The 19,008-nt window shown below is 41.6% G+C and overlaps 1 protein-coding gene across 1 annotated transcript; it reads left to right on the top strand.

The window, feature by feature from the left end:
- Nucleotides 1-13,635: 13,635 nt before the first annotated feature.
- Nucleotides 13,636-14,550, top strand: LOC107765747 (uncharacterized). Its single transcript, XM_016584432.2, has one exon. It carries the CDS (start codon nucleotides 13,816-13,818, stop codon nucleotides 14,278-14,280), a length of 465 nt encoding a protein of 154 aa, XP_016439918.1. The 5' UTR covers nucleotides 13,636-13,815; the 3' UTR covers nucleotides 14,281-14,550.
- Nucleotides 14,551-19,008: the final 4,458 nt, after the last annotated feature.

Genomic DNA, 19,008 nt, shown 5'->3' with positions numbered 1-19,008 from the left:
TAAAAAAAATTAAATAAGCTTATAGTTAATTGCTTGGTTCCTGCGTTGTTTCTTTTAAATAATTGTGGTGTTACTTCGCTCATAAAGACTTAAACAAATGAGAAAAAATTAGCTAATATTTTTGTCTGGCCTGAAATCTAAACGTAAATACTCATGTATTTCAACTTATTTTTATGATCATTAAGTCATACAACTCGTCGAGGTAATAAAAGATATTTCTTCCAAAATTGAACATGGCAGGCAAGTCACGTCAATCACTCAAATCCGTTGACTTTGATTTATTCACAAAGCAGCTTAATTGGAGTAACAGTTTCGCTTAGTAAGAAGAAAAGTAGCACTATATATTTAATTTCAACATCTATCCAACAAAATAATCAATTACTTCTACGAAAGGGATGCTAGTTTTTATCGTTTTTTTTGGTCAAATGATTTTGTGGTCTATTACAAATTTGTTTTAGTTTTATAACATCATCTTTTTTTTTTTTTTTTTTTTACATATAAGAGCTTTATTTTTACACATAAGAGATCTATCTTTTACACATAAGATATTCAAAAAGACACTTTCTTAATTTCAACATTGTAAAAAGCGACGGAGTGCCTTCGTTTTTATTTAGGTGTTTGACAGGAAACGCATGTGATCTGCTAAGCAAGAGTGGGTTACACGTTAATCTCAACAACTACGCTAATTATTATTGCTTAATAAGCTGAAATTCTTTGTCGAATCTATGAGAGAAATTGCTGAGTTCAATCAGTAATATATTGTGTTGATAATTATATGTACATGTTCATGTATCTTATAACTTCTAGTTGTGTAAATGGTTTTGTGAAAATGGAATCTTTTGAAACAACGCATATTAAATATTTTTAAATATTTTATTCATCATTCAAGTCGATCAATATATATGTATACGGTCAAAATCGAGTTTGCCTTTCGTGTGATTAGTCAAGATTGGAGTATGACGGTCCGAGTGTCGTCGTTATAATATCGAGTTATGATGTGAAGTTGGGATATCGAGCTCGAGATCCAGAGACCGATCGAGCTCGAGTCAAGGTTGAGCTCGAGATCCAGAAACCGATCAATACCGAGCTCGAGTCAAGGTCGAGCTTGAGACCCAGAGACCGACCAATACCGAGACCGATCAAAATCAAGATCGAGCCAAGAGACAAAGAGTTGTTGTAGCCGCACTAGGAAAGAGAATCTCGGCGGAAATCAAGGAAAAGCTAATTAATTATTCTATCATGGGATCCCTACTATATATTTTTAATTGTATCCAAAGTAGGATTCCTCCACTATATTAAAAGTGGCTATCATTTGTGTAAGGGGAGATTGGAGATAGACTTTCATACACTCTCACATTTCAGAGATCATTAAGATTTACACACATATAATAAATATTATCCTTTTTGGGCTTTGGACATTGGTTCATCTTGTTCATTTATAAATTATTCTCTACTCATTTTTTTTTGTTTCTCTGCTCAATTTGGGTTTATATTTCATTCTTTTTTTACAGTCAATATTCGATATATTTCTACTTATTTTTCCAATTTGTACCAAGTTATATCATGTATCCTTAGAACTACATATAAATTCAACTCTCTCCGTTTTTCGGGTAAACACTTTGGCGCCCGCCGTGGGGATAAGGATAATAGTGGTTATTTGATACAAATCTCTGCAAAACACACTATTTTATACTTGCTCTTGTAAGTGTCTTTGATTTCAGGTTAAAAATGACGAACTCTCAATCAATGGCTCTACCTATCGACAACGAAGCTGATCTTCAAGATGAGAACAACAACCTGACGATCGGGGATGAAAGGCCACTCGTCGATTCCGTTGGAGCTCGGGCCATAGATCCAATTGACGATAATTCGCATGTGGCCATCAAGGCGAACCCGCGTTCCGACCAAGAAAATAGCATTTATGGTGGAGCTCGATCTGCAGTTCGAAATACCCAAAATGTTGGAGAAGATCAACCTGCGTATGATTTTCGAAATGTTGCAAGCTCAACAGGTAGTGATAGCTCAGTTACAGAGCCAAACCCAGGAACCGAGCAGGGCCGAGCCCGGTCCACCCCGAAAAGTCACCCACGAAACGGGGCCAGCTGTAGTAAGATCAAATGAACAAGAATAGGGGACTAATCCCGAAATTATTAAGATGTTAGAGGAACTGACAAAACGAATTGAGTCAGGAGAAAAGAGAATTGAAGCAAATGACAAAAAAATAGAAACTTATAACTCCAGGGTTGATCAGATCGCGGGGGCACCACCGGTATTGAAGGGCTTGGATTCCAAAAAATTCGTACAAAAGCCTTTCCCCCGAGCGCGGCTCCTAAACCGATCCCCAAGAAGTTTCGCATGGCCAAAATTCCTAAATATAATGGAACGACCGACCCCAACGAACATGTCACATCTTACACATGTGCCATTAAAGGGAACGATCTAGAAGACGACGAGGTCGAATCCGTACTAGTGAAGAAGTTTAGGGAAACCCTGTCAAAGGGGGCAATGATATGGTATCATAATTTATCGTCTAACTCTATCAATTCTTTTGCTATGCTTGCAGATTCTTTCATAAAAGCACACGCCGGAGCCATAAAGGTCGAGACTAGGAAGTCGAACCTTTTCAAGGTAAGGCAAAAAGACAACGAGATGCTAAGAGAGTTCGTATCTCGTTTCCAAACAGAACGAATGGATCTACCACCGATCACGGACGATTGGGCTGTACAAGCTTTCACTCAAGAACTGAACGAACGAAGCTCGATGGCTTCACGATAGTTGAAGTAGAATTTGATCGAGTACCCGGCTATTACCTGGGCCGATGTACACAATCTATATCAATCGAAGATCAGAGTTGAAGACGACCAGTTGGGTTATGGGTCCGTTATTAAAAGGGACATCGACCAAGAACCAAGGTCGAACAAGGACCGATATCGGCCATATAACGGAGATCGTAAGGGTAGCGAACCTACACGCAACTCCGTACAAAGAGAAAAGAGAAGTGATCGAGGCCAAGGGTCTCGAGGGGCTGATGAACAGGAATGGGTTCGACAGGCATACCGACCTAAGGAAGCACCACGGTTATCAGAATATAACTTCAACATCGATGCATCCGCCATCGTGTCGGCTATCGGACGCATCAAAGATACTAAGTGGCCTCGACCTCTGTAGTCCGATCCAGCCTAGAGAAACCCCAATCAAATGTGCAAGTATCATGGCACCCATGGCTACATAACCGAAGACTGCAGGCACTTGAGAGAGGAGGTAACCTGTTTATTCAATGAAGGGCACCTTCGAGAATTTTTAAGTGACCGGGCCAAAAACCATTTCAAAAATAGAGATTTAATTAGACAAAATGAACAAGAAGAGCCACAACACATCATCTACATGATCATCGGAGGGATCGATGTCCCCCAGGGGCCGGTGCTTAAACGCACTAAGATGTCTATTGTAAGAGAGAAGAGATCTCGGACTTAGGATTACACACCTAAAAGAACCTTGTCCTTTAGTCACGAAGACGCAAAAGGAATCATGCAACCCCATAACGATACACTGGTAATATCTGTACTTATGAATAAAACTCAAGTTAAGCGTGTGTTAATTGATCCAGGTAGTTCTGCCAACATCATTCGATCAAGGGTCGTAGAGCAACTCGGTCTACAGGACCAGGTCGTACCCGCTACCCTGGTACTGAACGGATTTAATATGGCGTGTGAAACTACTAAGGGCGAGATAATCTTGCTAGTAAACGTGGTCGGGATCATCCAAGAAACGAAGTTCCACGTAATCGAGGGCGATATGAGATATAACGCCCTATTCGGGAGGCCATGGATCCACAACATGAGAGCAGTGCCCTCAACCCTTCACCAGGTTCTGAAATTCCCAACATCGGAGGGAATCAAAATAGTCTGCGGGGAGCAACCAGCCGCAAAAGCAATGTTTGCCTTCGATGAAGTGATTCTGATATCCTCACTGTCATCGACAAAGGGATCAGATTCGAAGGAGGAACGGGATACCAAATAGCAATCACAAACGTCAGCCTCGACCCAACTAGAGAATCAGAAGACTGACGAAGATGATGACTATGGGGTCCCTCGATCCTTTGTGGTCCCCGATGATTCCGACGCTACCCAATCAACTATCGAAGAACTGAAGCAAATCACGCTGATCGAACATCTGCCCAAGTGAAAGGTATACCTAGGCACGGGGTTAGATCCCGAGCTCAGGAAAAAGCTTATTCAATTTCTTATAGCTAACATGAACTGTTTCGCATGGTCCCATCTTGACATGACAGGGATCCCACCGGAAATAAGCACTCATAGATTGATCTTGGATCCGAAATTCCATCTGGTAAAGCAAAAATGAAGGCCCCAGTCCGAGGTCAAACATGCCTTCATCAAGGACGAGGTAACCAAACTTCTTAAAATAGGATCCATTCAAGAAGTAAAATATCCCGAATGGCTAGCAAATGTGGTGGTAGTCCCTAAGAAGGGAAACAAACTTAGAATGTGTATAGATTATAAATACCTGAACAAAGCATGCCCTAAGGATTCCTTTTCTTTGCCTAGCATCGATCGTATGATCGATGCCACGGCCGGCCAAAAGACTCTCAGTTTTCTCGATGCCTACTCTGGGTACAACCAGATACAGATGAACCCGGAGGATCAGGAAAATACCTCGTTTATCACTAAGTATGGTACCTACTGTTATAACGTAATGCCATTTGGTCTAAAAAATGCTGGTGCAACTTATCAAAGCCTAGTAAATTGAATGTTTGAAAACCAGATAGGAAAATCAATGGAAGTTAATATTGATGACATGTTAGTTAAGTCCCTGCGAGAAGAGGACCATTTAAAGCATTTGCAGGAAACTTTCAACATACTAAAGAAGTACAATATGAAGCTCAACCCCGAAAAATGTGCATTCGGGGTTGGCTCGTGCAAGATTCTTGGTTTCATGATGTCCAACCGAGAAATCGAGATCAACCCCGATAAATCAAAGCTATCGAGGACATCACGATAGTAGATAATGTAAAGGCCGTGCAAAGGTTAACGGGGAGGATAGCCGCCCTGGGACGATTCATTTCGAGATCCTCAGATAGGAGCCACCGATTTTTCTCACTACTTAAGAAGAAAAGCAACTTTGCATGGACTCCGGAATGCCAGCAGGCTTTGGAAGAACTAAAGTGGTATTTATCGAGCCCGCCGCTGCTTCATACCCCGAAAGTGGATGAGCAGCTTTCCCTGTACTTAGCTGTCTCGGAGTTAGCGGTAAGTGGAGTTCTGGTACGAGAAGAACGAGGTACACAATTCCCTATTTATTATGTCAGTCGGACCTTAGGCGAGGCCGAAACTAGATATCCACACTTAGAAAAATTAACGCTTGCTTTAATAAGCGCCTCTAGGAAACTAAAACCATATTTCCAATGTCATCCGATACATATTGTAACAACTTATCCTCTTCGAAACATTTTGTATAAACCCGAGCTTTTGGGTCGATTGGCCAAATTGGCCATAGAAATTGGAGGATACAATATCGAGTATCGACCCCAAACCGCTATCAAATCTCAAATCTTGGCGGACTTCTGGCTGACTTTTCACCGGCCCTCGTACCCGAGATTGAAAAAGAGCTACTGATAAAATCGGGTACCTCTTCGGGAGTTTGGACCCTTTTCACGGACGGTGCCTCGAACGCGAAGGGGTCCGGATTAGGCATTGTACTAAAATTACCCACAGGTAATGTAGTTAGACAGTCTATCAAAACTACAAAATTGACTAACAATGAGGCCGAGTATGAGACCATGATTGCAGGTCTCAAACTAGCTAGAAGCTTGGGAGCAGAGGTCGTAGAGGCTAAGTGTGATTCCCTCCTCGTGGTAAACCAAGTTATCGGGACTTTTGAAGTCTGAGAAAATCGAATGTAGAGGTACTTGGATAAATTACATATGACTCTACATCAATTTAAAGAATGGACTTTGCAATTTGTACCCCGAGAACAGAACAGTGAAGCCGACACTCTTGCAAACTTAGGTTCATCGATCGAAGAAAACGAACTCAACTCGGGGACTATCGTACAACTCATAAAATCGGTGATCGAAGAAGATCACGCCGAGATAAACTCCACAAGTCTAACCTGGGATTGGAGAAACAAATATATAGAGTACTTCAAGAACGGGAAGCTTCTATCAGATCCAAAGATATCGATTACATCCTACGGGAAATTCACGAGGGCACTTGTGGAAACCATTTCGGTGCCGATTCGCTGGTCCACAAAGCAATCAGAGCAGGGTATTATTGGACCGATATGGGCAAAGATACGAGGGAGTTCGTTAAAAAATGCGACAGATGCCAAAGACATGCGCCCATGATTCATCAACCTGGGGAGCTACTCCATTCGATCCCTATCTCCATGGCCTTTCATGAAATGGGGAATGGACATCGTCGGCCCCCTCCTATCGGCCCCAGGTAAAGCTCAGTTTATTTTATTTATGACTGATTATTTCTCTAAATGGGTTGAAGCACAGAATTTTGAGAAAGTCAGAGAAAAAGAAGTAATAGACTTCATTTGGGATCACATCATATGTCGATTCGGGATGCCAGCCGAGATTGTATGTGATAATGGAAAACAATTTATCAGCAGCAAAGTAACTAAATTTCTCGAGGATCACAAGATCAAAAGGATCCTATCAACACCGTATCATCCTAGCGGGAACGGACAAGCCGAATCGACCAACAAAACCATCATCCAAAATCTTAAGAAGAGATTGACCGATGCTAAAGGAAAATGGAGAGAAATACTACCCAAGGTCCTATGGACATATCACACAACATCGAAATCCAGTACCGGAGCAACGCCATTCTCGTTGGTCTATGGCGTCGAAGCTCTGATCCCGGTTGAGGTCGGAGAACCTAGCATCAGGTTTTGATATGCAACAAAGGAGTCGAATAACGAGACCATGAACACGAGCCTAGAATTATTGGACTAAAGACGAGAGGCCCCTTTCGTCCGATTGACCACCCAAAAATAGCAGAACGAAAGATACTACAATTGAAGAACCAATCTTCGACATTTTAAAATCGGGGACTTGGTGCTAAGGAAAGTCACCCTCAACACCCGAAATCCGAATGAAAGAAAACTGGGTCCGAACTGGGAAGGACCATATCAGGTTCTCGAAATCTTTGGAAATGGATCCTACAAGCTCGACGTGATAAACGGCAAACAACTACCGAGCAATTGGAACGTGTCGTACCTAAAACAATACTACTGCTAAGGTACGACCCTCCCATGTTCATTTGTATTTCGAAATTAACCATTGCAGGTGTTCGACCAGAAACAGGGATGGATTCTTTAACTCGAAGCCTTTAGGTCCGAAAGCACGCGTTTTCCCTTAGACCGGTTTTGTCCCAAATGGGTTTTTCGTCAAGGTTTTTAATGAGGCAACCATTGATCGTGCTAACTTAGAAAAATTCAACAGTATCCGAGGCCTCTTTACAATCAACCTCGAATACTGGGAGGCATTGCCCTCAAATATATCAAGTTCGATGCAAGAAAGTTACTTCATGGCAACATGGTCTCGATAGGAAAAAATTGTAAGGGCCAAATGGACAAACGAACCATGCTCGCGTAGTTAGCTTGAGCCTTGGCACAAAACATGAACACATGTATAATTACTTATAAAGAGAAATTTCTTCTTTACCGATATCTCATATCTCAGAAAGATTCTTCTACTTCATGTTCCCGATCTATTATGTAAACAGGCTTAAGGGCTGACCATGACCGGAGTTGGAATAATTACCCCGTAAATCGGGGACTGCCAACTGAAAAATCAACAAGATCAAGCTCCATATAGCCTAAGGGCTATATGAATTCGAGTTCGAGCAAACACTCATTCGACCATTAAGCCTAAGGGCTACTCTTATTTCGAGTTCGAGCAAACACTCACTCGACCATTAAACCTAAGGGCTACATTAACTCGAGTTCGAGAAAACACTCACTCGACTATAAAGCCTAAGGGATACTCTTACTTCGAGTTTGAGCAAACACTCACTCGACCATTAAGCCTTAGGGCTACTCTTACTTCGAGTTCGAGCATACACTCACTCCACCATTAAGCCTAAGGGCTATTCTTACTTCGAGTTCGAGCAAACACTTACTCGACCATTAAGCCTAAGGGCTACATTAACTCGAGTTCGAGCAAACACTCACTCAACCATAAAGCCTAAGGGCTACATTAGTTCGAGTTCGAGCAAATACTCACTCGACCATTAAGCCTAAGGGCTACACTTACTTCGAGTTCAAGCAAACACTCACTCGACCATTAAGCCTAAGGGCTACTCTTACTTCGAGTTCGAGCAGACACTCACTCGGCCATTAAGCCTAAGGGCTACATTAACTCGAATTCGAGCAAACAATCACTCGACCATAAAGCCTAAGGGCTACTCTTACTTCGAGTTCGAGCAAACACTCACTCGACCATTAAGCCTAAGGGCTACTCTTACTTTGAGTTTGAGTAAACACTCACTCGACCATTAAGCCTAAGGGCTACATTAACTCGAGTTCGAGCAAATACTCACTTGACCGTAAAGCCTAAGGGCTACATTAGTTCGAGTTCGAGAAAACACTCACTCGACCATAAAGCCTAAGGGCTACTCTTATTTCGAGTTCGAGCAAACACTCACTCGACCATTAAGCCTAAGGGATACTCTTACTTCGAGTTCGAGCATACACTCACTCGACCATTAAGCCTAAGGGCTACTCTTACTTCGAGTTCGAGCAAACACTCACTCGACCATTAAGCCTAATAGCTATATTAACTCGAGTTCGAGCAAACACTCACTCGACTATAAAGCCTAAGGGCTACATTAACTCGAGTTCGAGCAAACACTCACTCGACCATTAAGCCTAAGGGATACTCTTACTTTGAGTTCGAGCAAACACTCACTCGACCATAAAAGCCTAAGGGCTGTTTTCCTTTCGAGTTCGAGCAAACACTCACTCGACCATTAAGCCTAAGGGCTACTCTTACTTCGAGTTCGAACAAAACACTCACTCGACCATTAAGCCTAAGGGCTACTCTTACTTCGAGTTCGAGCAAATACTCACTCGACCATTAAGCCTAAGGGCTACTCTTACTTCGAGTTCGAGCAAACACTTAGTCGACCATAAAAGCTTAAGGGCTGTTTTCATTTCGAGTTCGAGAAAACAGTCACTCGACCATTAAGCCTAAGGGCTACTATTACTTTGAGTTCGGACAAACACTCACTCGACCATAAATCCTAAGGGCTGTTTTCATTTCGAGTTCAAGCAAACACTCACTCGACCATAAAAGCCAAAGGGCCGTTTTTCACTTCGAGTCTGAGAAATCATTCTCACTCAACCACAAACCCCAAGGGCCACATTAATTCAGGTTTGAATCATTTCATTTGACATCTATCCATCAAGCCTAAGGGCCACCTCAGTTCGAGTTCGAACATTCACTCGGGGACTACCTATAAGAAACGGTCGAGTGCAGTACTTACTATCGGTCCTTACTATCTTAATCTTGGACCTTCGAATAATTATTCAATGCTAAGGCACTTTTTACCTTTGTATAAGTTAACAAAAGGGCAAAAGATTCAGAAGCCATAAAAGGGCAAAGTTTTCTATATATAAATCTTTTACAAAGGCAACTCGGCCCGAAGGAAGTTCTTTACAAAGGCCGAAAGCAGCCTCAATAGAAATAACAAAAACTACCTAAGATCCTAAATGGCTTGGTCTTCATCGGAGGCCGCATCCTCGGGATCTTCCCCACCTTTAGATTCGCTCGAGCTATCGGAGTCTTCCTCAGGGAAGGCCAGCCTTCGAGCCCTGTTTTCCTCCGCCTTGGCAATTTCAATCTCGGCCTCAACATCGAAGCCCTGAGCACTGACCTCCGGGAGCTTCCAGCTCTTTTATTAGCCTCGGTAACCTCGGATCTGGCCATTTCAAGTTCATTAGCCAAGCTTGCCTTATCAGAAGTGGCCAAATGTAATTGACTCTGAAGCTCTTTAACCCTCTCGATATGCACCGAGGTGTTTTCTTTTGCAACCCAAAGCTGGGCCTCAGCCGACTCCAATTGTGCTTGAACGTCCTTTCTGGAAGCGAGGGTATCCATACTTTCTTTGAATTTCCCCCCCTCGGCCATTGGCTCATCCACTTGCGAATTGAGCCGTCTGATCTGCTCAAGCCTCTGCCGAACCTGCATAATCAGATTGTTAGTGGTTATCTCCAATTCATCTTCACTGTCGTGAAGAATTCAAAATACATGCTCGGCCATCTCCTCGTGCTCGTCCCGAGCCGCTACCAAAATCGCTCGGAGTTTCTCGCTAAGAAATTTATAGGAGTCACTCTTCTCAGTGAGGTTTCGAACTTCGGCCTCATGCTCCTCTCGGATTCAGAGGAAAGCCTCGTGATGCAACACCGAAGCCTACATACACAAGGAAAAAATGTTAGAACTATCTACAATTCTAAGTATAAAAGAAACAGCAGAGATGCCATCGGAGTTACCCGATTCAGAGCATGCTGGGCCTCGTTGAAAAGGCAGGCGGGTCCTACCGCATTCATCACCGATTGATCTTCTTCGGTCATCAAGGACCAAAGGTAACTGGAAAACCCCACGGCGGGAGAGAAAATTCGGGTATCCTCAGGGACGGAGAGCACTACTTTCCACCTAGGATCGGGTTCAACACTCGGGGCCGGGAATCGGTCCACCAGTTTTAGAACTGATGAAGACCCGACAAAGCCCGACTATGATGCTTTCTTTGGTATTGGTAATCCACCAAACCCGATAACCTCCTCCGAGGCAGCTGACTCGATCCCATCCCGAAAACCGTGGATATCGATCAGCTCCTGAATGCCCTCGTAGGATCGACCTTCCAACATGATAGCCTCACGGATCATAGCATCCGAAATCTGAGGGGATCCGCTCATATCAACTATGCTGAGATCATCCCTCAAGATATCTTCTACTGCCCGAGAAATCCTACCCTCGGTATCCCCTTCAACCACCTTAGCTCGAGACGGAATAGTCTCGGCTTTTTCTTGTTCTAGGATTATGGCCAGGGTTCCTTTATTTACTTCCGCCGATTCGGAAGATTGTTGTATCACAACATTAGCCTGTACACAGGCTAATTCCTCTTCTCCTTCTTCGGGCTCGTCCCTTAATCGGCGGATCGATTCCGAAGGCGTGACACTGGAGCCCCCTTGGCTTGCAAGATTTCTTAGCCGGTTTTTTCTTTTCCGAGACCGGAGAACTCCGTATGTATTTTCTCTTCTTTTCTTTAACCTGCTTCAGGGCAGGAACCTCTTCATCACCAGATGGGGGCCTCATGGCAACATCCTTCCCTAGTCCTACAAAGGGAAAAGAGGGGATAAACAACTAAAAAAGAACAAATGACAAACAAATTAAGAAAGAGACTTACTATGACTACCGGCCTCCCATCGACCCTTTGATAATTCCACCCAAGCACGCTCGGAGTACGGTCTCTAAAGCACCAGACCTTCAACCCATTGTTTAAGATCTGAAATTGGTTCCGGCATCCGAGCCACGACTGTGATAAGAAAGGAAAAGTGATCAAGAAAATGAAAGGCAAGTCACAAAATTAATACGAACGAAGGGAAATAAGCACTCACGGTTTATATTCCATTTCTCAGGAAATAACATGTCATCGGCAGGGATCAGGTATGAGGTTTTGACTCGAACAAAAGGGCCCATCCAACCTCGGTCACGAGTCTCGTCTACACTCGAGAACGGAACTTTGGTGGCTCGGCGAGCAAGCTTGATTAACCCTCCTCGATAAAGTCGGGGACTATAAAGGCGCATAAGGTGGTTGAGGGTGAAAAGACACCCCTCGATTTTGCTCGAGAAAAATCGGAGAAGAATCACTATTCTCCAAAAAGAAGGATGGATCTGGCCAAGGGTCATGTCGTATCTCTTGCAAAAGGCGACGATGACAGGGTCTAAAGGACCCAACGTGAAAGGATAAGTATAAACACTTAGGAACCCTTCCACGTGGGTAGTAATCGATTCATCAGGCGATGGGACTACCACGTACTTATCATCCCAGTTGCATTCTTTTTTGACTTTCTCGAGAATTTTCTCGGTGATCGTACACTGGTACCTCGACATCGGCTCATATCGGCCCGGTACCAAAGAAGGTATTTCAACTTTAAAGTCACTGACAGTTGAACACCCTACCGGAATGAATTCCTCAGGGCGAGGCTCCACCGCATCCTCGCCGCCGGCGGGTCGTGATGAAGAAGCGGCCTCTTTTTGCGGAACGGTTTTAGACGTTTTGGCCATCTAAATTTCTGTGAACAAAGAAGAAGGAAGATTGAATTATTTGATGTTTTGATAAGAACAAGAAACTTGGAAATAGGAAGTTTTGGGAGAAGGCGAAGGAAGGACTGTGAAGATTGGAATGAAAAAGGCTTAAAAGTTTGATATAATGAAGAAGGGGGCTATTTATAGATGTCACAGTGTCAGTTCAAAATTGGCAGTGGCCGACCATTGACTGACGCGCATTTAATGCCTTGGTAACTGGATCGACGGTATATTTGTAACATACGTCACGATCGGGATCGACGCAGACGTCAGTATGTATCTAGTCAGAGATTGAAAAATCATATCGTTCCTCGCCACCTTCTTTCCGAGAAACGAGGGGACTATCTGTATACGGTCAAAACTGAGTTTGTCCTTCGTGTGATTAGTCAAGATTGGAGCATGACGGTCCGAGTGTCGTCGTTATAATATCCAGCTATGATGTAAAGTTGGGATATCGAGCTCGAGATCCAGAGACCGATCAAGCTCGAGTCAAGGTCGAGCTCGAGATCCAGAGACCGATCAATACCGAGCTCGAGTCAAGATCGAGCTTGAGTCAAGGTCGAGCTCGTGACCCATAGACCGACCAATACCGAGACCGACCAAAATCAAGATCGAGCCAAGGGACAAAGAGTCGTTATAGCCGCACTAAGGAAGAGAATTTGGACGGAAATCAAGGAAAAACTAATTAACTATTATATCATGAGATCCCAACTATATATTTTTAATTGTATTCAAAGTAAGATTCCTCCACTATATTAAGAGTGGCTATCATTTGTGTAAGGGGAGATTGGAGATAGACTTTCATACACTCTCACATTTTAGAGATCATTGAGATTTACACACATATAGTAAACATTATCCTTTTTTGGACTTTGGACATTGGTTCATCTTGTTCATTTATAAATCATTCTCTACTCAATTTGGGTTTGTATTTCATTCCTTTTTTATAGTCAATATTCGATATATTTTTACTTATTTTACCAATTTATACCAAGTTATATCACGTATTCTTAGAACTACGTATAAATTCAACTCTATCCGTTTTTCGGGTAAACTATATAATCTTGAGAAACTGACACGACCCAAAAATAAATAAAAAAAGAGAAAAAGAAAGAAGAGAAGATTAGTGATATCGTGATGCCGCCAATGGCTTCAGGATACTTAGTTGAGTAAATAATTTGGTAAGAAAAATAAAATTCTTTGAAATAATGTCAACTAAATTGGTCTTTCCTTTTCCTTATCAACAGCAAATTAACCTTTCTTGTAATAATGTTTACTAATACAAGGCCGACATTAATAGCATGCAACCTCTAATTAATAATTTTGACCCGTATCTCTTTCTAATCTGACCCGGATCCTTCCTCAACCCAATAGCTCCCCCGCGGAACACTCAAATAAATTCCAAAAAACTTCTAAATCCCTAATTCATCAACCAAAAACCCTATTAATTGAACAATTCAAAGATATAATTAATAGCAATGGCGTCAGAGAAGAAAGAATCGGAGGCAATCGCTCTGCTATCTATCTACGGCGACGAGGATGATGATATGGAAGAAGAAGAAGAAGAAGAATACCGACCTGAATCCCAAAACGTCTCCGTTTCAAATGATCGAATCGAAATTTCTTCAGAACCTGTTATAGACGTTCCTGCAAAAGAAGAACAAAAAGGAGAAACAGATCTGTTGGAGAAATGGCTGCCTCCTCCACCAAAGGAGAAGTGTTCAGACGAATTGCAAGAAAAGATTATTAAATTACTTGCTCTAAAGAAGACTACTGGCACAAGCTTTAATGCAGAATTACGCAACAAAAAGGAGTATCGGAATCCAGATTTGTTGCTGCATACAGTGAAATCTCAAGAAACTGAGCCGATAGGATCTCGCTTCGATAAAGCCGTATTTGATCCGCATGGATATGATAAAACTGACTTCTACGATGCAATATGAAAGTCATTGGAAGAATTTTCAATACAAAAATTGGGCAGAATAATTTTATTAGTCTTCTTTTTGCCCTTAAGAAAATCCCTTCAAGCTAGTAATAGATGATATAACGTTTATTAATTGCTTTGAAAAATATGAGATTTTCTTCTTCTTCTTCTTCTTCTTCTTATGATACAAAATTTTCTTTAGCTCCGAATGTATTTAATTTTCAGAATGAGGAGACTTAGCTTAGCTACATGCATCCAGAACAGGCAGTTTGCAATATTAATTATAACTTACTCCAACACAGTTTTATTCATTGATGTTCTTATTTATATTACAAACTGGATCACGATACAAAGAAATACGTTGCATGCATGCTTCATAGCGGGAATTGGTAAATGCATTGAAATAAAAACTGAAATCACACAAAATTGCTTCCTCAAGGAAAAAAATTCGATGTTGCAAATCAGAAACACATCATTTCTCCCTCAAAGATATTAAATTTTATGAGGATTAAGTGCTACTTCAAATTCTGAGGTGTTAGTGAAGCAAATCTTCAGATACTTTGTGTAAGAGAAGGACTTGTATTTTAGAGGGTTGCTTTCACTTAGGGTGTTCATAAAAACCCTAAAAATCGAACCAAATCGAAAACCGAATCAAATTGACTAAAAAAACCGATACTTTTTCGGTTTGATTTGATTTTGATTTTGAATTTTAAAAATCGACCAAATTTGGTTTGGTTTTGGTTTTAATAAAAAAATAACTGAAAAAATCCGAACCAAACTGAATATAGAAATAATTATTTAAAATTTATTATTATACATAGTTTCTAAAATTTTATGTTACATTTTAATAGTTTGCACTTTTAGTCTAGTTTTTTGCTATTATAATAATATAGTTTTTTGCATTTACATTCTAGTTTGATTGATATTTTTCTTTTGCTAAGTACAAGAATTTATTTCATGTTAAAAATAATCTATTTTTAATTGAGTCCTAAAATTATTCATTACTATTTGGTTCAATTATCATCAATATATCTTGGTAAATGAAAGATTTCTCGAATAGCAATTGGTTTGATAATGTATGTTGAAAATGTAGTCACCGAAACTTGGTAGTATATGTCGCATATTTAAAAAAAAACCGAATAACCGACAAAAACCGAATCAATAAAAAACTGACTTAATTGGTTTGGTTTGATTTCAAAATTTGAAAAACCGACTTAATTGATTTTGTTCTATTTTAGAGAAAAACCGATCCAAACTGAACCATTAACACCCCTACTTTCACTTATAAGTGCTTTTGCAGGTTAGATTATGCATCCAGAACAGGCAGGACTAGTTAAACAACCAAGAGATATTCTATCACTGGCTGATTGGTTGCCACTCTATGTATTCCGGTTTCTAACTTCCCATTGCTGATGGCCTGAGTACAAGCCCAAAAATATTAAGAAGAACAAAAAACAAGAATCATGCATCTCTCAACATAACACAGAATGCACTGACATAATAATGGAGAAAATCAGAAAAAGATTGAATGAGAGTCTATGTTGCTCGGACTCTTCAAAAATAGTCGCATCTAGTGGCAGAGGTAGAGTTGATCTTATATATACATCATAATTTTTCGGTGAAGGGGTTGAGATGAAACCGCTTCCGCCTCATAACTCCGTCCCTGGGCGCATACATGTTGGATCCTAAAAAAGTGCATTATTTTTGGAGGATCCAACACACACCCGACGATATTATTGAAAAGTTCGAGCAAACATAGACGAGAAGAATACCTTTAAAATCATGCCATTTATGCAAACTAATGCACCAGGAATGGGTTCAACAGCAAACCTGTATACGGTCAAAACCGGTTAGTACTTCGTACGAACTGGTCGAAATGGTAATGCATCGGATCAAAGATCAGGTTGAGGTCCGAAGTCAGGTCATCAAGCTTCGAGCCCTAGGGACCGATCAATGTCGAGCTCGATATCATTATCGAGCTCGAATCCAAATCGAACTATGATGAAGTTATCGAGCTTACGAGGCAGAGACCGACCAACACTGTCCCCGAATCAATATAAGACTCCAAATCAGAATCGAGCTCAAGTCAAGATCGAGAGCTTGAGTCGGTATCGAGCTCGAGTCAAATATCGAGCTCATAGACAAGAGACGTTGCAACCGCATTAGGGGAGAGAATCCTGGCAGGAATTATGAAAAAACTGATTTATCATGGATCTCCCACTATGTATTTTTAATTGTATATAAAGTAGGATCCCTCCACTATAAAGGGGTTGGTTATTATTTTTGTAGGTAGGAAGTTTTCTACATACATGATAACTGAGAGATCATATACTCCTATATTGAAGAGTTATCCCTTTTTAGCTACATAGAATGATTCATCTTGCTTAATCCATAAATCATCTTCTTTCCAACTTTGCTTATTTTTCATTCTTTGCAATCAATATTCGATATTTTCATTTTACTCTTAAAATTTGTGTCAATTTATATCATATACCCTTAGAACTACGTACAAATTCAATTATATCCGTTTTTCGGGTAAACAGTTTGGCGCCCACCGTGGGGTTAAGGATAATAGTGGTTATTTGATACGAATCCGCAAAACACGCCATTTTACGCTTATTTTCGGAAGTGTCTTTGATTTCAGATTAGCAACGACTAACTATCAATTAAATGGCCTTACCTATCGACAACGAAGCTGGTCTTCAAGATAAGAACAATAACTTGACGCCCAGGATCAAAAGGCCGCTTGTCGACGCCGTTGAGGCTCGAATCGAAGTGCCATTAGACGTTAATTCACATGTGGACATTGAGGCAAACCTATACTCTGAACCTGAAAATAGCATTCATGGTGGCACTTGATCTGCAGCTCGAGATACCCATAACGTTGAAGAAAATGGCGTCAGCTTGCGCATGATTTTTGAAATATTGCAAGATCAACAGGCAGCAATAGCTCAGTTACAGAGTCAAACCAGATACCGAGCAGGCCGGAGCCTAGTCCACCCCGATAAATCGCCCACAGAACGGAACCAACTATAGTAAGGTCAAATGAGCAAGAGTCGGGGACTAATCCCGAAATTGCTAAGATGTTCGAAGAACTGACCAAACAAATAGAATCAGGTGAAAGGAGGATCGAGGCAAACGACAAAAATGTGGAAACATATAACTCCAGGGTTGATCAGATCTCGGGGGCACCACCGATATTGAAGGGATTAGATTCCAAAAAATTCGTACAAAAGCCTTTCCCCCAAGAGTGGCTCCTAAACCGATCCCAATGAAATTTTGAATGCTCGAGATTCCTAAATATAACGGAACTACCGACCCCAATGAATATGTCGCCTCTTACACATGTGCCATCAAAGGGAACGACCTAGAGGACGATGAAATCGAATCCGTATTATTTAAAGAAATTCGGTGAAACCCTGTCAAAGGGAGCAATGATATGGTATCATAATTTACCATCTAATTCTATCGATTCATTTGCTATGCTTGCAGATTCCTTCGTAAAAGCACATGCTGGGGCCATAAAGGTCGAGACCAGGAAGTCAGACCTGTTCAAGGTAAGACAAATGGATAACGAGATGCTAAGGGAGTTCGTATCTCGTTTTCAAATAGAACGAATGGATCTGCCATCAGTCACAGATGATTGGGCTGTTCAGGCTTTCACTCAAGGTTTGAACGAACAAAGTTCGACGGCTTCACGACGGTTGAAGCATAACCTGATCGAGTACCTAGCTATTACTTGGGCCAACGTGCATAATCGGTACCAATCAAAAATTAGAGTCGAAGACGATCAGTTGGGGTCTGAACCCGCTGCCAGAAGGGATATCAATCGAGAACAAGGTCCGATCAGGGACCGATACCGACCGTGTGGAAACCACAGAATCAATGAATCGAGACGTAACCCCGGACAAGGCAACAAAAGAAGTGATCGAGGTCAAGGGTCTCGTGGGCTTATGAACATAAATGGGTTCGACAGGCCTACCGTACCTAAGGAAGCACCACAGTTATCGGAGTATAACTTCAGCATTGATGCATCCTCCACTGTGTCGGCTATCGGATGCATCAAAGACACTAAATAGCCTCGACCCATGCAGACCGATCCTGCCCAGAGGAATCCCAATCAAATGTGCGAATATCATGGCACCCATGGCCATAGAACGGAAGATTGTAGGCAACTAAGAGAGGAGGTAGCCCGGTTATTCAATAAAGGGCACCTTCGAGAATGTTTAAGCGACAGGGCCAAAAACCATTTCAAACACAGGTATTTCGGCAAACAAAACAAACAGGAAGAACCATAGCACATCATCCACATGATCATCGGCCACGTCGATACCCCTCAAGGGCCGATACTTAAACGCACTAAGACATCGGTTATGAGAGAAAAACAACCTCGAACTCAGGATTACGCACCCATAGAAACCTTGTCCTTTAATGATGAAGATGCAGAAGGAGTCATGCAACCTCATAACGATGCACTGGTAATATCCGTACTTATGAATAAAACTAAAGTTAAGCGTGTGTTAATTGATCTAGGTAGCTCAGCCAACATTATTAGATCAAAGGTTGTAGAATAACTCGGTCTACAGGATCAGTTCGTACTCGCAACCCTAGTTCTAAACGGATTCAATATGGCATGTGAAGTTACCAAAGGCGAGATAATTCTGCTGATAAACATGGCCGGGACCATCCAGGAAATGAAGTTCCACATAATCTAAGGCAACATGAGGTACACCGCCCTTTTTGGAAG

The sequence above is a fragment of the Nicotiana tabacum genome, chromosome 22, assembly GCF_000715075.1.
Source record: "Nicotiana tabacum cultivar K326 chromosome 22, ASM71507v2, whole genome shotgun sequence".
Taxonomy (NCBI): domain Eukaryota; kingdom Viridiplantae; phylum Streptophyta; class Magnoliopsida; order Solanales; family Solanaceae; genus Nicotiana; species Nicotiana tabacum.
The sequence above is the reverse complement of the archived record's forward strand: the minus strand, read 5'-3'. Positions and strand labels throughout refer to the sequence as shown.

Coding starts and splice junctions, on each gene's coding strand:
- LOC107765747 (XM_016584432.2), top strand. CDS start 13,816: ATGGCGTCAGAGAAGAAAGAATCGGAGGCAATCGCTCTGCTATCTATC.